The 23275-nt window shown below is 47.5% G+C and overlaps 1 protein-coding gene across 4 annotated transcripts in view; it reads right to left on the reverse strand.

Moving 5' to 3' along the window:
• Positions 1-22500, reverse strand: part of LOC144168894 (uncharacterized) — a 29653-nt gene extending 7153 nt beyond the window's left edge. The window contains exons 1-9 of one of the 4 annotated variants that reach the window (XM_077697884.1): positions 22284-22500; positions 22046-22222; positions 20744-20879; positions 18657-18709; positions 17545-17675; positions 14486-14585; positions 13323-13397; positions 3855-3956; positions 1183-1299 (exon numbers count right to left, since the gene is read on the reverse strand). In XM_077697884.1, coding sequence (XP_077554010.1) covers positions 20786-20879; positions 22046-22222; positions 22284-22390 — 378 coding nt within the window. In that variant the 5' untranslated portion in view covers positions 22391-22500 and the 3' untranslated portion in view covers positions 1183-1299; positions 3855-3956; positions 13323-13397; ... (2 more) ...; positions 18657-18709; positions 20744-20785. The other 3 variants (XM_077697886.1, XM_077697885.1, XM_077697883.1) reach the window with 3 other exon arrangements.
• Positions 22501-23275: the final 775 nt, after the last annotated feature.

Consider the following 23275-nt stretch of genomic DNA (forward strand, 5'->3'; position numbering starts at 1 on the left):
AAGGCTGGAGCCACCCTGAGGTGCCATAAAACACGCAGCAATAAAGTGATGACGGTGGCGAGAACATTTGATATTCCCGAAGTATGCTCCACCAAGCCGTCCCCCCCACTGTCCATAAGTAACAAACATGGTTCTCATTCACCATGACAGCTTAGCACCCCTACTCAAATCTTGGGGCCATCACAGGTTCCTCGGTCCTTTCTTCGTTTCAGCCACAATGACCCCCATCCCCATCCACTGTCTAATCCACGATCACGAAGCAACAACATTTCAGAGGAACCAGCCCAGCATTTTCAAGCAACTCGATAATGTGAGCCGTGTTTGAAGTGGTAGCACGCTGGCAACCCCCCGTGGCTGTATTGTGATGGAGGTGAACAACCTGCATCACACACCCTACTTTGTCAGCCACCGTCGGGGCATAGTGGGGCATGCTTTATCCGTACAATGCTTCCTGATCACACACACATGCCCACACCAATGGCACTTCCCCCTCCCAAGTGTGTTCTTGCTCTGTCACCATGACAGGTGCCCTCTTTCCCTCAGTGTGGCACTTCACATGTTTCTGAACTCATTCAAGTCTGCTTCCTAGGTGCCTTCTGAGGCACCTAGACGCTTTTTTGCTCCATCAGCACACATTGGCAGCACGCATTCATTGTAGGCCTTGCTTGTCAGCGACAAGGACGGGCTCCACCCCACTCACAATCATCAGCACAAAAGGAAGAAGGGAAGGCACTATCAGTGGCCCTTGCCCAGCACTAAAAACACAAATGTCATGCAGTTTTCATCTCTCATTCACAAAGTGAGCCAGGAAGATCATATAACTCCCTAATCCGTGCTGCAGCGGCAGGCTTTTTGAAAGCATCCAACTCTGACGAATGGTGTGCAAGGAAACGTCAGGGCTTGTGGATTTTTGTCAAGCACAAGTAAGAAAAGAAGGGTGTGCATCTCCACATGACTGCAGCACCCACCTTCGCTGGCAAGCCGCAACGATGCAACGCTGTTACAGCTAATGCTCACAAGACCAGCCATGAAACACCTAATGTCAAGTTCTGAGGAAATTCTTACACCTGCTTATAAGGAGCTATCTAATTATTCAAGAGCTGTTTTCCAAAGGCTTTGCACAAGGCTTTGCGGAAGGCTCTGTCAGATATTGAAATACGAGCCATGTGGGGATACACTCACTCAGGCCCGCCTGGCCCGGGTTCACGATGACGCAGAGGTCGTTGGCAAGGAACTAGCCGCGCAACTTGGGAAGCAGCATCTCTGTCCGGCCAACCTGGTAGCGTGCGTTGCTGATGCCTGCGAAATACAGATGACACACATCAACACAAAACTGCAGAAACCACTGTTCTCCTCCAAGTGCAGGCACACATAAAAATTGAGTGCTTCTTGCGGTGCTCTTGACTGGCAGCATTTCTAACCTCCCTCATGGAAATGTCCGCCCAACAAGGGCACAAACTGCTATCAAGGTGGTGAGGAGTGGAGCTTTGTTGGTACTTGGTGTCAGTTAGGCGGGACAGGCACACCAGGCCAAACGCATCTTTCTTCCACGCACAAACAGCACTGAGTGCGACATTACACACTCAGTTGCAGGCTTGGCTGATTTGCATAAATCAGCAGTGCGCAAGCACAGCAGTGACCCACAACCAAATAAATCACTTGAAAAGAACAGGAAAAGATGCACTCCTCCAAGCACTGTCCACGTCTTCCTTTAGGTTCCCAAAATAGCCTGCCTTTTGTTTTCCTTAGAGACACCATGCTTTGCAGCAATCTTGGCAGCCTCCCTCAGTGATGGCTGCTCATGTCATGCACGTCGACATGATACCCGACAAGATGTGGACATGATTTTCAGAAGCTGTTGGACACAACTTTCGCATGTGGGAGCTTTGAAAATTTTGTTTGACAGCCCAGGAAATGACAAATGCAAGTAAGGATAAGGCCGGATTGGCCTGTGATTCCTTTTACACCTCAAGCATCGATCCCCGACAGACAGTGCGAACAGATGTTCCTGTGAACATAATCCCAGAGGGATAACATATCTGACCTGCCCATGGATATGCAATTCTGCTGCACACAAAGCAGGGCCACACTGATGCACCATGGCGCAATCCTCACTGCCATTTGTCAGAGTCACAATAATGGCCACATAAACTGCAATAAGGACATCGCTGTAGGTGTGACTGGCGCCTTGGGCTTTTGTGTGCTTAAGCCTAACAGAAAAGACAACAACCCATTGAGGGTTGGCCTGCTTGTGCGCTGGTAGCATGCGCTGGAAACCTTCTGCCCACCCCAGAAGGGGCAGAACACACATGCCCAGTAGAGCAAAGGCAGTCACTTGTGGGCCCGATTACCAAAAAAAACTGTTGTACCAAGTCTGACTCCCTCGTAATCGAGGCGTGGCACTAAAATGTGCAGCGAAAGTCTATGCGTACGCTTGAAGGCACAGATTATGACAATAAAAATTAACTCCAAACATGACCCGAAAAGAATTTGGGCAATTTCACAATTTACAAATAAATGCACCGCAAATCTAAGATTGTTGCATGGCTGGGGACGCAGGAGCGTGCGGGAGCACGAGTGGCCCGAGCCTGCAGGAAGAGACGATGTGCACGCCCGCTTGCCGAGCCGAGAAAGAACCCCATCCTTTATTGGGTGCAGAATGTACACACAAAGATGCAAGATAACAAGTGGCAGCCTAACAAATGGGCTGGAAGGTGGCGACCTCTTGATTAAAAAAAGCTGGGAAAAAGTTGCACCACAGCTATTTCACTTGCCTAATTACAGACAGCCGCTCCTCGTGCAAAAAGCTCTCCCATAGCTTCTGTTATATGAACCCCTTTAACACGGCCCAATGCCGATAACTCCACACACAGTACGTGTACTTCGCTGCAAATTTTCAGCACATTCTGATGCATGGCAGAGCTCATGATATATGTAGTAAGTCCTTTTGGTTCTGACATGCTCACACTGTGTAACTGAGTGTTCACTGCCAAGCACCGTAGTGGCTTCTGCAAAGGCTCATTTAGTGGAAACAATGCGATGTGTGCCCAGCCATGATGCTGATCAAGTCCTGGTGTGTGCAAGGCCAGGCGAAAAGTGGACATGAATGGGAGGACGGGCTGGCTTACTACACACAACGATGACAAAAATGTGCAACTTCTCCTGAAAAAGGGGGAAGTTCTTAATCATGAAAGCAAACACTGTGCTAACACTGCTTGCTGTCAAGACTGCAGGGTAGACAGAAGTAGGTGCAGTAGGCAGAAAGTGCAAGCAAACTACGATGTTGCAGCCACCATACATTAAAATGGAAAGCCTCACATGAGACTTTGCAGGCTGCTAATCTGAAGAGAGAAAAAAAAAAGAACTCGTTTTATAGAGGAAATAGAGGAAAAAAAATGGTGTTGTCACAAACTGAATTTTTTTCTGACCTGTGGTCTCTAGAAGTTGGTGTGATAACCTGGACTGACTCCTTGGATAAACGTAGCACCCATCTCTTCACGAAACCTACGAACTATATCTTCACGGAACCATTGACTTCAAAATGCCACCCACCATTTCAGGTGGTTGAACCATGAACAGTGCCATCTTTTCGACTATACCCTCCCTCCCTCCCCACAAGGGCATTCACACCCCCTCTGACAGTAAGGCTATTCCTCCTCCTTCTCCTCCACCCCTAAATTGCAGCGCTAATCTTGTGCAAAGGGTCAACTGCAGTGGCGTTAACTAAACTAGACCTCAGATCTGTGCTGTCAAATATCTTCAAAAACGCTGCCTGCAACTGAATGTTGTCGTTAATGTTGCGCACTATATCAGCCCTCGATGTTGGCTAGTCCTGGCCAATAACTACTACTCACCACTGAGCTGTGCATTGTGTGTGGCGGCCTCAATGGCCTGGGCAGACACGTCCACGCCCAGTACCGTGTGCAGCTACCGTGCCAGCATCAGCCCAATGGTGCCTGCAACAATGCAGGGCAGCACCTTTACCCACACAGACACAACAGATCGGCACCAGGGGGAGAGGGGGGCAAAGACACTCCTTGTAAGCAGCCACAGCAGTCAAGTGGATGCCACTGCATGGATCCCCCAAGCATGCCACATCTCTGCACTGCTGTGGATGACCACCGACTTGGCAGAACCAATCAAGAGGTGTTTGAAATGGGCATTCAAAATGGTTCCTAGCCACTGGTGCCACCACAGTTTAATGAGCTGTACGGTTAGTTCCAAGTGGTGCATAAAAAAACCGATTGCCTCACTGCATTCACCAGGGTTCCTAGCATTGGAAAATATAAAGATTACAGCTTTATGTCTGGCACATTGACTGGCTCAAGAAATAACGGCATATTCCTGTTCCACACGTTTCCTCCACTTTTGTTCTCTTTGCGCAGTCAGCCACTTTAGGAGCTGCTTAGCTGCCACAGACACCAACTTGGCCAGATGCCAGCTTTTCCGCTCACTTAGCCGTTCAACGCATTTGCGATAAATGCCTCCCTGCACTGGCATTCCACGGGCTTGAGTCACGACCCACTTTATGGACAACGACCTGCCCATGCTCGGGGATCCCTCTGCGCCACATGTGCCCTCACTTATTCACCTTTTTCAGTTGTCTAGGACACTCCCACACCAGCTGGCCATGCATTTCATCCTCACTTGTCAAGCTGAGTGTCTTTTTGGCTTGCTATGCTTTAGCACCGTCTGCCTCCACTGTCATTTCATTCTGTTTCTTGAGTCCCTGCAGTCCGTCTACGCCAGTTCCTCGTACAGAGAATGCACGCACACTGTTGGCTGGACTGTGTGTTTACAGGGGCCATTCAGACAAAATACAAGTTTGTTTGATACGAAAGATTTGGTGTTTTAGAGTGCCCCCAGCCCTTGTCCGGCAGCAAACGGTGCTGTATTCACCGAGAAATAAATCAATTTAGATTAAAATTGTGGCCATCCCGACAAATCGTGTGTTTTCGTGGCGTCTGCCCTGATGTCATGAGGGCAAGCATCCACACAAACTTCCAGTGAGTGATTACGCTCTGCAGCCTTGCTTGCTGTCGGTTCTCCCTCATGGCGCTACATACTCGGCCACAGACCGTTGTCCGCCGTTGCTTTGTTTTTGACCGTGTTTGCACCTGGATTGTTTTTGTTACAGCAGAAAGTAATAGTTTCATGAAACATGGGGTATGCTCGACAAACAGGGTCACGTAAGACAACGTCGCTTACGCCAATCGGCCAGTGTCGTGTAAGACAACTCCACAGCGGCAGACTGCTGTGCAACTAAAACAAGCATAGTGCGCCCAGTACCAACAGCAGTGTGCTTCGGCACTTCTTTGTTTACGTGTATTTTCGTACCTTTCATGCTTTACCCCACCATTCTTACTGCTGTAAAATGAATATGCATTGCATTTAGGCTCAAATAGCTCCTTCGTCAAGCTTATAAGTTCTGCCTAATTTGCATTTGCTTTTACCGGCCTCAGCCAATCGCATGGCTGGCCCATACGACATCATAGGTTCTGTTGCAGGAAATGAGTGATTGGGTCGCATGGCCATTCCCTTTTTTTCCTGATTATGTAGCTTACTTGAGCGAGGTGTCCGTTAAAAGTGGTGTCAGTATGATTCTAACGAGGCACTCTTTCGGATGAACCAAACTTTTGTTTTGGTTGCATGGCCCCTTTAAAGGGGACATGAAGACAAAAACAAGTTTGGGTAAATAAAGAGACTGCCTTGTCCCGATAACAATGACGCCAATTCTGTTCCAACCTTCAAAGAAATAACCGAGATACAATTAGAGAAGCGAGATGAACCAGATGAAGTGGCAGCTCCTCAGCCCCTTCCCGGCAATTTCCCTAAGATGTCACCAAATCTAGTTTGTACAATTGCCGGGAACAACCTAAGCAACGCCAAGGAATGCCACTGGGGGATTGTAGTGGGGACTCTATACAGTCGTTTGATCACGTCCCTTGAATGCTAGTGTGCACTTATTCACATAGCACTGATGAGCGCTTGCAGTGCTGGTCCATATGACGTCCCTGTAGAGCAAGATTTGATAGTTTCTCAATATTTCTTGCGTCTACCATCAAAAAAGAAAAAAACATCTGTCATAGCTGGAGTGCAGCTGAGGGAGTTGCCAAAGGCTAGTTTTTTCAAGCTGAACGTACCGTATTCGCACGAATGTAACGCGATTTTTTTTTTTTTCAAACGATTTTTGCCTCCAAAACGCCCCTCACGTTATATTCGGACTCGAACATAGCGCGAGCTTTTTTTCTCGGCATTCTTTCTTCAACTACCTTCATCCTTTGCACTCGCCTCTCACTATCATGTCTGGAACGGCAGGTGCGAACCCCCTGCTCTACCCTCGAGTTGTTGCTGCCGAGAGCTCACTGCTCTCGGCGTCAACTTTGGTGCTGGCTTCTCCCGATAATGTCGTTGGCTACGTTGCTAGTGGTTACATGACCAGGCGGTCTGGTCCGGAGGCGAGAGCTGACACGCACACGGCGCAGCATTGGCTCCTCAGTGTTTTTCCGTGGTTGCTTCTGCTTTCTGAGCAGCTGCAATGAACTGGCGAAATCAGTACGCCGCTGAATTTAAGACACCGGCGATGCTGCCGTCCTGAGCAGGGAAATTCAAGCGCGGCGCAGCATCTCGGATTAAGAAAGTCCACATTCAACTTTGGAGGAAGTGTCATGATCGCATAATTCAAGCAGCACCGACTTGTAAAGCATTTCATGGACCCAGGAGTCGTAAACTCGAGAATGACCGTAAACTTGAGAATGACCTGGCAGAATTCGTCCGCCAGTATTGCCTGTAAACGCTGAGCTTGTGCAACTCAAAGACAGAGAGCTTGCACTTTGTGCCGGGGGCCCTCGTAGCAACTTCTCATCAGTTTGCGTTATAGTAATTTTAATATACATTTTTCTCGTTTTTGGACAAACCAAAAGTGCTCCCCTCGCGTTATACACGAGGTCGTGTTATTTACGTGCAAATACGGTAGTTTTATCTTGCTTCATGGCCCCCTTAATTAACAAAGTTGTATTTTTTTGCGACACAGTATCCATGAGCACATTACTGTACGCAATGGGTATGGCTGTGTACCACTGTGCAAGACCAGCAGTTGGCTGGCAAAGGGAATTTCTTTTCACGCGTTACCCGTCACTTCAGTACGTGGGCAGCGCTGTGACACCCCACTTTGCCATTTGTGCAGCTTGCAGCCGCCTAAAAAAGCTATTACTAGTGTGGCCCACCTACCTCTGAAAGTGTCACAGCCATTACAGAAGTTCACATTTCTGATGCCACCTTCGCTGCCGAAAAACCCTCTGCCTTCATGCAAAAATGACGGGGCTCTGTGCCCACAAAATGGCCCAGTTGGAGCTGCTTGAAAACAAATTCCCAAGGCCCTTCTTGACAAACTTCACAGGTGGACCGACGGAGTTTCACGCAAAACGAAAATTTGTAAACATGAAGCCAAAGATGAGAAAGATTCCGAAAGATTTAACGAACGGAAATTCTCAGAAATAAAATATGCCAGTTAAGCAGACGGATATACTACCGGCGCAGTTTATTTGCAAGCATTTGGGTTTGTATGGCTATGCACCGGAACTGAACTGACCAGTACGTTTTAGGTGCCGTACCAATCGGTGCTGAATGGCACGATTTCTACGTTTCGTGCTAACAGTCATAGCTTGCACTTTGGGCAAAGCACAGCTGGTAATTGTTAGGTTTAAATTCCCCGCCCCTTGATGGCACAAGTGTCCCCAACCACGGACTTCTCGGCATACTGCCTCCTGCAGGAGCTGGCTGCATGAGCAGGTCGTTATCCACAAGGGTGATCGTTGCTTTAATAGAGAAACAAAGGCTCCGTTCCAATTTCCCCTTTAGACCATTCGTTGCCGTCTTTGCGGACAGCCCACCATGTTAATCACCATTTCAATTCGAGCGAAGCAGTCAACGAAAACTGCTTCGAGGAGACGGCATCAAAGTCAGCAACGATGCAGGCTACCTTTCTGTCTAAACTGAGAAGTGCCGCCAGAGCCACCTTTTTGCGTAATAATGTTGGAACAAGAGCACTTGTTCCTTTGTTTAAATATCTGGTATAATTTGCTAGGGGTGAAGATGACTTTGTCTATTTTTTAAATTGTGGAACGTTTGTAATAACAACGGTAATAATACAGTAGAATCTCGATGATACGATTCTGGGTGATACGAATTTCGGGATGATACGAATTTCTGAAAAGTCCCGGCAAAATTGCATTGTTTGCCATGGGAAAAATTTCGGCTGTTACGAACGGACCTGCGCGGCCCGGCGGATGATACGAACGAGCCAGCGATGCCAGCGAGGCGCCCGACTGCCGAACAAGCAAGTGACGGCTCTCTCTCTCCATTTGTCACTCTTTTTTCTCCAGAAACGGCCGGGCTGTTGTTTTCTGCTCTCGAAAACGCGCCCCGCCCGCCCCATGCGCGACGCGAAACCTCTCGCACGCTGCGCGTGCCGCGGCCGGCGGCGGCAACATGGCGGCGGCTTCGGCCGCGAAGTGGCACGGCCGCTTGAGCGACTGCTTCTAGCCGCTCTTTAAAATGCCGCTCAAGGCAGACACGAAGTTTCTTGTGCAGCAAAGGAGCTGATAACGTTGGCGAAAACGGTACTATAAAACACCATCCGCGCCGCTAGTGAAAGCGCCCATAAAATATCTGCCGGAGTGCTAAGCCTAAACATCTCGGGCGGATCCAGCGGGTTGTCTTGAGCGTTTCGCAAGTCGTCGGCGTCTTTTTCTGACCGAGGTAGAAGATACCGCGGGCGCGAAATCGTCAATGCGGCCGTGAAAATACAGCGCGCGCAAAGCCGAGGCATGCGAATCGCGTGCAAAAACGCACGCGTGCAAAAACGCACGCGTGCAAACTCGCGTGCAAAAACGCAAAAACGCTTGACTGTTGCGGCGTGTAGCGAGCTTGGACACCGGGAGTGAGGAGACAAGCGCGAATCTAGGCGAAGCGTTACGCGCTCCAGAAAGGACTGCTTTGTGACGTGGGGGTTTAAAAAAAGCAGAAAAAATCACGGATTTGTTCACGCGAAAGTAAGAAAAGAAATAAACGAAAACTTTTTTCAGCGCTCAATTTTTTGGTCTGTGTTGGTTCATACGAATTTCGGATGATACGAATATTTTTCGAGGTCCCGCGAGATTCGTATCATCGAGATTCTACTGTATTTACAAAACTTGAGGCTTGCGGAGCTCAATATGTCTGCTACGAGGCTGCCGTCTGCGTTGGCGTTGCATTTGGGTCCGCGGCGCCGTTCCAATTTTATTCCTTCAGACGTTTAGGTAGACTGCTTCGTAGGCTGTCTACCAAGCTGTCCACGAATTGGAACACAGCCAAAGCTTGATAAGAGGCATTGTTGCCAACTATGCAAACAAAATGCAAAGATACGGTCAAGCAACGGGTGAAAAACGGTGTTGCTGTTCGGTGTAAGGCTGGGGAAAAATATTGGTCATATGGTATAGCTTCCGTATAATCGGCTATTTTGAATAATTGACTGAGCGCATTTCTATTTCTTCAAGTGTAAGAACTTGAAACAGGGTTGGCCATGTATTATGTCAGGTATTTGAATGAGCACCCCTCTACTTAGCATTTGCTTCAATTCATGTATTCAAACATCAGATATTTCACACTAGCTCATCCAGTTCCTACTTCTTGTGTTTCTCGAACTGTAAAATTAGAACTTTTACAGTTCAAAGTCACTGATTTGTGCAAATAGGATTACAAAATTAAAAATAATATTATGCAGCTTTACTTCGCTTCATTCCCGTCATGGTAGCGACGTCGTGGTGGCTTTGTTGCACAACATCGCAGCTATGCAGAGAAGCCAATTATGGGGAAAAAAAAAAAGTTTTGCCTCCTACGTGGCGTGCGCCTGCGAAGCCCACTGAACTGACAGGAACAGGAGCTGCGGAGTGTGTACAATTGCTCCCGAGGAGGCCAGAATAATGCTCTGCCGTCGGAGCGAGATGTCGCAATGTCGGAACCTCATCGTGCTCTTCATCTTGCCGTGAAGTAGACAGTTGCACATTGGCTGCGGGTTTATTGTCATAGGGTCAGTTGCAATGAGCACCCCAGCCGCTGGCTGCCAGCTACGTTACAACGTGGTCACAAGAACCCTCTATTTCTAACGTACCGGCAGAAGTACTACACTACGAATTCCATCGACTGCACCAGTGCAGCCAGGACATGCATAAAGCATGGATCAGCATACAGTTCCCACTGCCAGGTCGGCAGCTGTTGATATCACACATGCTTGTACGAGCACAAAACCCTCACTGCCCAACCCAAATGCACAACTACAGCACAAATGCAAACAGCCAAGTGACGTAACCGCCACCCTCGAGAATAGTGAAGGAAAGCCAGGAAAGCTGCTTTCTCTTCGAAAATGAGGTTTTATTCAATGCTCATGGGCAGAGCGATTGCAGACTGTTAACTTTTTGCTGTAATGTACACTTTCGTTATCCCAACGAGCTTCATTCTGAATGCGTAATCGTTGTTTCTGAGTTAATGAGCCTGATTTTATGATACACTTTTGCTCCGCCCTTTTTCATGCCACCTTTTTGTAGCCACTGTAGCAACGGCTGATGCAGCAGACAATCTCCCACTCCCTCCAGCCTTTTTGGAAAGGAGTGGAGGGCCAACTCTCCCATGCTGCAGGCAGCGGTGAAAGAGGCCCCGACTTTCGATGAAATGGCTGATGAAGTTATCATAAGCATGGATCATCGGTCTGCGAACCAGACTGCTGGGGGCCTGTTAGTTTGAAGCCTTAGCGCATTCTTATTCAGAGTCTCATCCACTGTCTTTTGTGTTTTTGGAAAGCGTTTAGTAGCAGCCTGAGTAAGCTTCGACCCCAAAATAGTCTGCCCACAAGATCAGACTGCACCTGTTGGTCTTATTGGGCTTTAAGCAAGCAAACCCTGGTCTTTGATATTGGCAGCCTCTGTGCACTGGCCAAAATCTCGTGCGATGCGACAAATTTTTCCAACACTAGTGCAGCAGTGTGGAATGTCAAAGCAACAGTGTTGGAATGTTGTTGTTATTTTATTACTTTGGTTCGTTTCGTTTTTTCATCTAGTTCTTTCAAATAAAGGAATTGTCACTGACAAATGGTTCGTTGTGGCGAGGACTTTGTTGCATTAACTTCTATGGCTAGCTGACGGGGAACAGGAAATATTTCGTTCAAGCGGAAATTTTGTTAAAGCTGAGTTCGTTGTAGCGGGGTTCGACTGTTCCAGTTTCAGTATCAGTTTATTGTTTCAGTAGAAATGGTACCGTGCATAAATAACTCTAGGAGGTCCCATAGTCATAGACTGGGGAAGGACCTCCTACCAACAAGTACGAACGAAAAGTACACCTAACGCGGGTAACAGCAGTAACAATCCTAAAAAAACACGAAGAACATGATTACACAATCAAGCCAAATATTGTTACTAAAAATCAGAAGTATTATACAAAAAGGTAATTAAAGGGGGGTATTTATCTACATACCACATATACAAGTACATAATAACAATCGTTAGGCCAAAATGATCCGACGAAGCTGCCTCTTAAAAGAATGAATTGAAGGAGATGATTTGGGGGTATTGAATTCCAGAATGAGGTCGCCAAAAAGTTCGCAGTTAGTTTGCCGTAGTTAGTCCTACATTTTGGTAAGAGATAACTGCTGTGGTGTGAGAATCAAGTGCCATCAAAATGCGGGTTTCGATCTTTAGATATGAACGAAATGGGCAAGTTTCCTTGACAAAATTTATAAGTTAGGACGCAAAGAGAATATTTATTTAAATCACCAATTGACAAAATATTAAATCTGCGGAGTAATGTTGACGCATCACATGAACAATGGCTGTAAGTGATTATTCTTAAAGCTTGGTTTTGTGTGTGCTGTAAAGGTGCCAAGTGAGTTTGATATGTGTTCCCCCAGGAAGAAATGCAATATGAGATATGGCTGTGAAGGAATGCATAGTAAAGCGAGACTAATACGCGTTCATTGAAATAGGGACGGACTCTAATTACTATTCGCAGGCCATAGGCCGTTTTACGGGTTAATAAAGATGTGTGACTGGTGATTTTCAAATGCCTGTCCAGTTCAACGCCGAGAAATGTGGCATGGTCCGTAGCATGAAGCAAATTTGGCCCAAGGCTTATGGAAGGCTTTCCCGGAACAGTTTTAAGCAAGGATGAAAAAATCACGAAGTGTGATTTAGTGCCATTAATATTTAGCACATTATCATTGCACCATTTAACGAATTCAGTGGCATCAGCATTGAGATGAGAAATTAGGGAATCCAAACTTGTGTTAGAAGAATAACTTGTCGTGTCATCAGCGTACAAAATACAACTAGACTGTAATAGCGATATCCCAAGCGGCACCCGCACCTGTCACTTCACCACATGTCGACCACACCGCGTTGAAAAAGCCGCCCTTCCACCCACTTCCACCTGCTACGACATAAAACCACGTGACTGCAGTGAGCACGTGTTTCCAGGCTCCGTGCCGCCCTATGTGCCACAATCAGGCTCCATTCCCCGCGGAGGGCCACCGCCGTCGGGCGAACACATGCGGAAGCATCTTCTTTCTCAGAGCATCCACAGGCGGTCCCCACCGAGGGGCGAAGCCTAAAACCGGTCACGTGAGAAGCTCTGGCGGGCCAGAAGGACAGGGTTTCTCCATCGTGTGAATCCCGCTTAAGCGGCACGTATGACGTTTTAAGAGGGGAAATTTCACCTGCATTATCAGCTTTTTTTGCCGCATGAACAACTTTGTTTGCCCCTTCGTGTTGCGTTTCAGGTTATAAGTGGTCCCTGGAGTTACCTAGCGTGCCTGTGGCTTGCAAGGCGCGATTTCGCGTGCTGAAAACACTCCACGCGGTTCACGCTGATGCCCGCGTAAACGATTAAGCTCTGACAGAAACAGAAACAGTGTGTCAGCCATGTATGCGCACCACGTTTTCGTTTGTAGGAAGCGCTTCACGCGGGTAACACTTCATTTTAACTGCAAATTTTATTGCAGCGAAATTTTGATGCAACGTAGACAATTACGAATTTTGCCGTTACATCGAGGTTTGACTGCAGTAGATATTCGATTTGCGGAGGTACTATTGGACTTGCATTCAAATATTCAAGTATTTGCACACCCCTACAGAGAAATCATGCAACCGGCATTTTTACGTCTGTGGATCCATGTTCCTGGTGTAATTCCAGTGCGAGTGTGTGCGTGTGTACACATGCGTACTGTGCATGAGTGTGTGTTGCCACAAGCACACTAAAGCACTCTATGTTAACAAGTAATAGAAGAAGCCACCCACCCTGGCGACTTGGTTGTGGCTCTTAGTAGCAGACCACAACGTGCTCGGGGCTCACGCACACCACACGGTCCAAATCTGCAAGTGCACATTTTCATGTCCATTAAAAGCTGCACTATGCTCCCTTCCTCGCAAAGCCCAGGCTGAGACAACTTTTTCGGCACACTGCTTTCCATTACGTTTAGGCCTGCCTAAAGAGGACTCACCTGATCTCGTTCCTACAGGACTTACCAATTCATGACCCCAGGCTTTAAAAAGTTTTGTATACTAATACGAAAAGTTCTAAGGATCCATGAAAATGTTCCTAGCAGCCTAGTTTGCTTATTCTACAAATAGAGCACATCTTTTCTGAAATAAAAAATAAACAAGAAATGCCTCTCAGTTGCTCTAGTTTTCATTAGATGGCACTCAGTGTCTACCATGCGAGAGTTCTATATCTTAACATCAGTACAGAAGTGATACACTTATAAAATAATTAAACTAGGCTGTTGTGCCCATTTATACGCATTTGTAAATTCTTTCATATTGGTGCACGATCGTTTTTCAGCCGATGGATCATGAAGCTGTACATCACATAGGAATGTTAACAGGTGGGTCCCCCTTAATTAAAGGGGCCATGAAGGCAAAATACACCTTTCTTCAATTTGAAAGAGCCAGCTTTTGGTAACTCACTCAGTGCAATTACAACCATGCAAGACGCTTTCTAAATAACTGAAAAAAGAAAAATATTGAAAAGCTTTGGAACTTTATGCGCAGCGATATAATATACGCAGGCGTGACGTAATATGGGCCCATGCTAAAAACGTAGTTATCATTCGGTGTGTACACTGCCTGCAAGCATCCAGGTTATACGGTCAGACGAACTGGAGACCCCACTGCAATCGCCCATTCACAAATCTTCCTGGTGGCTTTGCTGTGGGCGGCCCCCAGTCGCACAAACAGGATTCCGTGACATCGCAGGGAAATCACCCACAAGCTGCTAGGGAGTCGCCACTGCTTTGTGTGTATTCCTTAGCACGTAAATTACTTGTCTGAAGTTTGCAGTAAAAACTGGTACTGCTGTTATCGATGCGAGGCAGTCTTTTGAACGAGCCAAACTTGCATTTTTGTTTTCATGGCCCCTCTATATACATAGATGTGGCTCCATTGCAGAGGGCACCACTCACCAGCAGGGCTTCCCACCAGCAAGCCAACAGCCTTGGGCTCCCCATGCGGCCCCTGGCCGACAGAGAACTCGTCATTGTTGCGGTACCCTGACAACATGGGCTGCACAGAGCGGTCATCATCATTTGTGAGAGTGTAGACAACCAACCGTTACTGCTAGGAAAAAAAGCATGCCAGACACTTCTCAAAGCACATTTAGTTCAGGCCTCGCAATTTGAAGCCTTGACGCATGCGTACAGACGCGGCTCAAGGTGGTGACAGAAGCAAACCACGGGAGTTCCTTGCTATCAGTCGACACTACTGACTGTCCTCGGCATCTTGAAAGGAGATGTCTTGGGAAAATGGTCCAAAAAATATCACACTTTCCCGTCAGGTAAAGCTGTGTCTAGAAAGGCAGCACACAAGACTCAGCCACAAGCACCTAAGCTTCCAAGGCGAATAAAAATGTGACCAAAATGTCGGCATGCACGATGCGTGCCTGCAGTTTGAGGCGACTGCAAAGCACAGAGAGAAGAAATGGGCGCTGGCCTAGTTCCCAGCACCTTGGTCAGCCCTTCTTGTGGAATGAGGAAAGAGTGCAGCTACACGAGGGATGCTGGACACTTCATTAAAAGACGCTGCATCCAAGGCAATTGCAGAGGCAAATACACCAACCAAGGGCGCTTATTCAAAGCGGTCCCAACGTTTCGGAGCCAACTCGGCTCCTTCAACAGGGGTGACTGTGTACGACAAAAGCACCAGGTGTATAAGGTGTCTTCTTCTTTTTCTTTTTTTCTTACTGGTCCTTCATCAGGGGAAGGAACCTGATCTTTCATCAGGTTCTCTCCCCTCTCGTCGGCAAAACGTCCCCCCACGTCAAGAACGCCGGCCACTTCGTCGAACTTGTCTCCGAAGTGTGGACAAACCGTGGGGACAAACTCGTCGCTTTTGACGTCGTGTCGCTTTTCACAAGCAACCCTGCTTCCCTGGCCGTCGCAACCGCCACAAGTGCCCTCGAGAACGACGACAGCCTGCGCTCCAGGACCTGCCTCAGCATTGGCGAGATAACGCAACTTCTGCAGTTCTGCCTGCAAAGCATATATTTCTGCTACAAGCAGGAATATTTCAGGAAAGTAAGTGGAACTGCGATGGCGGCTGCTATTTCCGTGACCACAGCGAATTTTGTAATGGAAAAAATTGAAAGGACCGCTCTGGAAAATTTCCCCGAAAAGCCCAAGGTGTTTCTCCGGTACGTGGACGACTGCTTTTGTGTCATCAAAGAAACAACAGCAGACAACTTCCTGTCGCAGCTAAATTCGATTGAACCAGCCATCCAATTCACCATGGAAAAAGAAACGAACAGCACCTTACCATTCCTTGACGTTTCGATAAAAAGACAGCCAGACGGACTAAATTTCACAGTGTACAGGAAACCCACCCACACCGGCCGCTACCTGCAATTCGATTCCTGCCACCCAAATTCCCACAAATCATCTGTGGTCTCAGCTCTCTTACTTAGAGCCCAGAACTATATGCTCAACAGAAGGGGACCGGAAGAAGAAAAAGCCGTAATCGCTGACCTAAAGAAAAATGGATACACGAGCAACTTCATACGACGCGTCAAACGCCGTCTCCCTCAGCCGGGCTGCAACCAAGGAAATTCCTCTGTACTGACGTCGCCAGTCAACAACCCCTCTCCTGTCTCCGCCGTCTGCCCCCCCACCCTCTCCGCACGCCGACCCACTTATATTTCCCTCCCCTATGTTAAAGGAAAGAGTGAAACATTATCCCACATTCTTTGCAAGGAAGGCATTGTCATCTCGCACAAACCAGTGTCAACTCTTGGAGGGCTCATACCTCGACCTGAAGAGCAGCCACCAAAAGAAAAAGCCCAAAGGGTCGTCTACAAAATTGCTTGCGCACAATGCTCCGTTAGTTACGTTGGGAAGACCAGGAACTACCCGGAATGCCTCTTTTGTCTTCTGTGCTTTTGTCGTACACAGTCACCCCTGTTGAAAGAGCCAAGTTGGCTCCGAAACGTTGGGACCGCTTTGAATAAGCGCCCTTGGTTGGCGTATTTGCCTCTTCAAGTTTAACCCAACCAGACAGTGTTCTGTCGAAGATGTTCACATCCAAGGCAATTTTAAGGAGCTTCCAGGGATGCCTGCCTTTGCCCCTATCACACACACTGGACTGACTCGAAATGACCGGTAGACTTTCCCGCGGAATAACAATGAAACACACTGAGGAATAACACCAATGAATCCCACTGAAACACGTGATCGATCGATCAATCAATCATTTTTGTTTGACAACTGCAATTCATACAGGTGATGCACTCGAATGCAGCAGAAACACACCTGCATACCAGGATTCTATTCATGCTCATGTTAGACTGCAGTGACTGTTTAAGCACGACGAAGAAAACACAGCGACATACACAAGACAAGCGAAACACTATCGACTGATTTATTCGCACAAAACACTAATGACCATAAGAAGGTGGAGGTGGGAGTGAGGAAACAACATCTAAATAAATTTTTGTTCCCACGTATCATTTGTTATGCCATGTTGTTTTCAACATGGTTTGTCTCTCCCTGGAACAATCCAATAGCGGGTGCACTGATGTAGTTATCAGCTTCACTGCAAACGTGCTAAGCTTTGGTAATCCCTCTCTTTATGTTCCCTGTACACTCTGCCAACATGTACCCATTGTCGAACCAAACGACCCACTTGCACTATCTGCAGTGCTCCACAAGCACTCCATGGGCTTGTGATTGCTTGCACGCATTGCAGTGATCTCTTAGTCTTCCATTTTACCACACGTGCTAGCCCTGATCTTAGCACTGCTGAACAGGTTTCCGTGCCAGAGCAGTGGTGAAGCTACTGGCCCAAGTGCACAAATCCGCACCCCTAAGTACTCTACTGACTTCAGGGAGCACCTCAAGCGCATACGCGCTCACAGTAAAGGAATTCTGGGGAGCTGACACCCTGTCTTCTAAACAACTGAGGCCAAAGGATTGGCTGTTCCCCCGAACACTTTCCAGCTGGAGTCACCCGGGGGATCGAGGGGAGCACTCACCGAGGGCAGCACCGGTCACAGGGGCAGGGCAGCGCCTGGGGGTCAAAGGGTGAAGGTCGCATTGGGCAGTGGGCTGGTGCAGCCGCTTGCCAGGGCCTCTGCAGGCACCTGTGCAGGTCCTCGTATTTGAACTGCACACACATTCATGGCTTCACATTCACGATGACTTCACGAGGACTTCACATTCTGGACATTCGTGAGAAGTCCTCGCCAACATCCCCATTCCCCGGCAATAACGAGCGGGAACTTGGTGGGCAATTTCGCTGCGTGCCGTCACACCAAAATGGCAGTAAATAAACCCTTCCTCACGGGCTGCTACGAAAGTGAAAACCAATGAGAACAGGCCTTCAGGAAAACACCACAGATCGAGTAATTACCAGACTCGGCCGACTCTGGCCGCTTTGTGACGGGCTCGGAAATGTCCCGGAAAAATAGAAGGGAATGGCAGAGAGAAATGCCAGCTCTGATTACTTCTTTCTCAGCAAACAAGGCATCGTGATCTTTCACAGTTGAAGCCAAAACTGTTAATCTGCCTTTAGTGACTCCTTAAGGTTTGCCGTACGCACGACACCCTTCAGTTGACTTTGTCCACACGGCAGCACAGCTGTGCAGGAAGGCTACCACTCATGAGCCTCACACAGACCACGCACGTGCTCAACTCTGGTATGCATTATTACCTAAGGTACACAACGTGGAATTTGTGACAAAAAATAAACTAAAGAAGAAAGTGTATTTTAATGTGTAGCACGAGTGAGGTACCATGAGTCAGTGCCTGTGCACTGTGCCTGCAATAAGATGCCAGCTGCCCCAATGCTCAGCAAGTGGCCTCCTTTTTTACAACATCCGCACAGTTTTTTATTCCGCCGCTTTGCAATCTTGTCACAAAGTTCTTTTCCTGAATCACAATTTCCACTTTGGTGAAACCAGTATGGCCAAATTCGACGCCCAGTACTGACATCTTTAAAAAGCCTTTTATTTTTCGATCCTGTCTTAGAATGCATCCACACGTGACCGCAATCAGGGCACTGCCAAAGTCATCCACATCTAAAAGGAAAAAATTGTCCCTGAGACCTCACAACCGCAACATATGACACCCAAGAAGGGCCACTCACCAAAAGCTGCTCATTGCAAGGGTTTCCAGAGTGGTGTCACCACCACGGCCAACCTGCAACAACGTGGACGCAACAATGTCAGGGCACACAACACACTGATCGGCGCAACTTCCCAGGCCGTCCGCACAATGGCTGGGCAGCATGACGGTGTCGCCCCAACCGAGTTGTCACTCATTGTTTAAGATGGACATTTGGATAAGATAGGCAAGCCAGTGTCTTATTGAAGGACTGTCAAGGCATACTCGGGGCTGCACAGGAATCCCCGCATGCCTCCCGTCACTGCACCACACAGCATGCACTAAAAGTGACACACTCAATTGTTTGCACGTCAGAGTTGTGCTGTGATAGTACGTACAATCCTGATCATTCGGAGGCATAAGCAGGAGTGCCCCAAGGGTCACCTTTCTGGTTTATATCAGTGATACCCCGTGCCGAACCCAATCACCATTTGGATGTGCCACATGACTGTGTCGCGTCTATAATCTTGAATGAGCGCTGCAATGCTATAAGTTATTATTCATGTGCAGTACCATGCATGGTGTGAGAGACTCAAAGCATCTAAAACCAAGTGCATCATATCTACTCGAAAGAAACACGTACTGAGTTTTACACAAACTTCAGTAAAGATAAACTTGCAGAACACTACCATCCAGCTAAAGTACCGTGCTGCCAAACCTTCACCTAACCCAAATTTCACTTAGTTAGATGGAAAGCCCTCTAGAAATTATAGCAAAGTTCTTTTTGAGACAGCACTGATATCAGCCTTCTGTTTACAGCCATTTCTTATTGAAATAAATTGCTGGGCAATGTTGTCCATTCAAAAAACTTGCTTCTCTGTAAACTGTTCCCAAAAACTGTTTTCTTAGAAAATGCACTCATGTAAAGAAGTTTGCTGCAGGGTACGTGCATGTATTCTTGTTTGTTTGCTTATTAGTCAGAAGGTTCATTTTTACTCACCATGCACTTGACTCCTTTCTCAGGAACATGCCAACTGAACCTTTTTCAAATTGTGTTAAGTATGCTGCCCACGTTTATTCATGTAAGCACACCTGTAGGCACCCATGAAGGGCCCCAGTATGCACAAATAAAATAAAATAAAATTTATAACTGAATGCAAGCCTCACAGAAGCAAACTTGACTCCCTGAATTTCTACAGAAAAAAAGAAAAGAACTGGCCTTTTTCTGGGGCACGAACCCATGGCCAAAAGTGAGCTGCCAGGAGGGCTGGTCAGTGGCAGTGGAAGAGTTTAGCACATTATGCAGCAACTGTGTTTTTCCTGTTCTGTACTTTGCAAACTTCAAGCTGCAGCTTGATCCACCATGCAAGGTTACCAAGCCCGCTTCCAATCTCTACTCGTGAGCAGTGAAGGTTGTGGTTGCACCCTAGACCGAGACCATTGGTATGGTAACTTTCAATGATGCCGGCTTCAACCACTGTGCAGGATGACAGACGAGCAGCTCTTACAGTCCCATAAAACATTTCATAGGGCCAGAGTTCTCAACCATATTGGCACCAAGGAACCACTGACGCCACCCATAAGCTGCCAAGGAATCTGCAAGGGGCTGCAAAGTCGCTCAATAACAATATCACTCAATAAACTTGCTCACCCACGAGTACATTGAAAGGCTTGCATAAAAGAAGGAAAAGAATCCTTTGCTTGCAGCAGTGCACTACGGAGGGCTTTACTCAGTCATAGGAACGTTACCAGTAAAAAGTAACAGTGTTACAGTTACACTTACCGAAGCCAAAAAAATAACTCTGATACAGTCGCTGTTACAGAATTTTTAAAAGCAACATGGTACGGTTACAGTTACTATGAAAAAGTAACTTCATTACTTTTCTGTTACTGTATAAAAATAAATAAATATATCACAAACAAAATGGTAGAGTTTATTTGGTTAAATGTACGAAGGCACGCGCATAGTCAAAATTGCACTTGATAAAACCCTAGAAAAGGAAACCTAAGTTGGGTACACCCAAGCAGAGCACAAACAATCATTGTGTACGCCTCATTTTGTTGATGCACCCTTGGTGTCGGGGAATTTATTTGCAAAACTCATTGTAACTTAGGGTCCATTCGTTTCACCTGCACCACGAGTTGAGGAGGTCCAGCACTTCGCCACTCATCTCAGCGGTGCACTTTGCGGCCCCTGAACTGCACCAGTCGATTCACCAGTGGTGCCGACGGGTGCCGGACGAGTTCATGGCTTTGCCTGCACTCCCTGCAGAGGAGGTGCAGAAGCAAACGAGAAAAGTGCAGGTCTGGTTCCGCCGATTATGCACGATGGCCGAACCGGCCTTGCACTGCTGTGAACTGGTTCAGGAGGTGCAGGGTGAATCGGACGGACCGTTGGGGTGAGTTGTTGCTCAAAGTTGGCTTACCCGAGAGATTCCCTCTTCTCGGAGTTCTAATTTCTAGTTTCTTTTTGTTAGTTTTTTTTTTCTTGTCTCTGTCCGCTCAAGATGACAGAATAGTTTAAGACACCATCTCCAAGAACAACCTCCGACCTCATCCTCTAAGCGACCTCCTCTCCTAAACTGCGAGGGGAAGCCATGTTGTGGAAAGGTAAATGGTGTAGAGAAAGAAGTCTGGAACAGCAGAAAGCACAAACTGTATACAGGCCTTCACGATTGTTGCCATTAGATAGTTTTTTATAAGAAAGGAAGTAACTGTAACGGTATTTCCTGTTACAGTCACTCTGTAAAAAAGTAACAGTGTTACAGTTACAAGTGCCTCTAATTTAAAAGTGCCCAGTTACAGCTACATTCTACTAAAGAAGTAACTAGTTGCCGGTAACACGTTACTAGTAACTAGTTACTACCCAAGACTGGCTTTGCTTTGCTTTAGGCCACTGTCACATATGTTACTGCATCCAACGCAATGAGTTCTCCCTGTTAGAAGCACAGCACTCTCCTCTAACGTGATGAGAAACCTGCTCAAGAACAGTGCAACTGGAGAGCGGGGTGCATTGACAAAGGTGTCCAGGGATACAGGAGTGGCCTGAGGAGCCCCTGTTCCTAGAAACCCTTGAAAACAGCCCCTGTGGTAGGCCAAGTGGGAACAGAGAAGCGATCTGGCTCACTTTTCATGCGTTCATCATTTTTAAGTTATTAGAGATGGCCTGGAAGCATCACAGCAGCATGTCAAAACCCTCCGGTATGTGGCCGACACCCAGAGCATTATTCTGCCTGTCACGAGCTTCTCCCGAAAACATTTTATGGTTTCGACTCTGCTGTTGACGGTACTTAACGTTTGTCCCCCAGAAATGAGGTTGCACTGAAATTTGATCACACCCCTGATAAAACCAATCTTTGGAGTGTTAAAGAGCGCACCTGGGCCTCGGCGATCAGGGATGGGGGGCGCCACACACTAGTCACAGTGTCTCACTTGTCGTATTTGCTGTCGTCATCGGCGCGGTACTTCTCGCGCAGCTTCAGACGGCGGGCCTCGGCCTCCTCTCGCTCGTCGTCGGCTGTTCGGGGCGGCTGGCCCTGCTTAGCCGGCGGTTCGCGGGGAGGCACCGACGCGGCAGGGACGGCGGCGTCCTCGGTCACAGGAACTACCCTGCAGCAACAAGGAAAAAGCCCCTCAGCGCGTGCGAGCGCATCGTAGCACTCGCGCTCACCTTCGAGGTGCTGCGCGTAGCAAGCGCGCGAGTCGTCCGCGCGTGCGTCCGTATACGAACGAACAGTGCGCAGATTTGAACATGGCCAGCTCGTGCAAGGCGCTCATCTCACGAAGTGGTGTTCTCACCAAGTGGTGTTCCACGGACGACAACAGCAACGCTGTACCAAGCACAGAACAGGGAGATTTTGTATCAAGCACAGCTGCAGAACATCCGAAAAACCGCGGAAAGAAAAACACAGGCAACAAGCAACACAGGCACTGCTGGTTGATGATGATAATTAAATAAATTGTGGTCGGCTATACCTCTGCCGCCTGTGCAATAGCACGTTTAAACAAAAAGTAGTAGTAGTAGTCTCTACAGTTTGCCACCTGGAGAGTTCGCGGACGCCCGAAGGATTCTATCCAGCGCTAAAATACTTCTAGTAAATGTTTGTAGAAATAACATTCCTTCACCGCACGTAAGCAAAGTTTTTTTTTTTGTCCACTAACGTTAACCTATAGAATTTTTTTTTTGAACCACCTCGACCATCTGCTATGAAATCGCTGAGGCGCTGCAAGTCGGCGCGTGTGTCGTCTGCTCAAGAGCTGCAGCGGAGCAGACGACGAGCGTTCAAAACACCTACTTGACAAGAAGCCGTTGTGAGAAGGAGATGCCTTGCATTGCGTTTCGTTTGTTCACGATACTTCCGTTTATAAGTACCTATGATATCCTGCTGCTCGTAGATGCGCTTTAATACTTCCTCACGATTAAAGAAAAAAATAAAAGAAACAATAACAGAGACATTCCATCCTGCGTTCGTTCCATGCAGCTTACTCTTAACGTGATGTAGAGCTCTTTGATGTAAGTAACCGTGAGCGTGATGGGTAAAATAAATCCTCGCCGGTTTCGCAAAAAGGGTCACTGAACTTGACATGACTGTCGTGCATGCCGATCGAGTGCTCTATTGATATTGCTTCCTCTTAATTTTCCCTCTGTATCCCTTTCTCAAC

The sequence above is a fragment of the Haemaphysalis longicornis genome, unplaced genomic scaffold (assembly GCF_048455015.1).
Source record: "Haemaphysalis longicornis isolate Haplotype H1 unplaced genomic scaffold, Haemaphysalis longicornis Haplotype H1 scaffold_2, whole genome shotgun sequence".
In the NCBI taxonomy this organism is placed as follows: Eukaryota; Metazoa; Arthropoda; class Arachnida; order Ixodida; family Ixodidae; genus Haemaphysalis; species Haemaphysalis longicornis.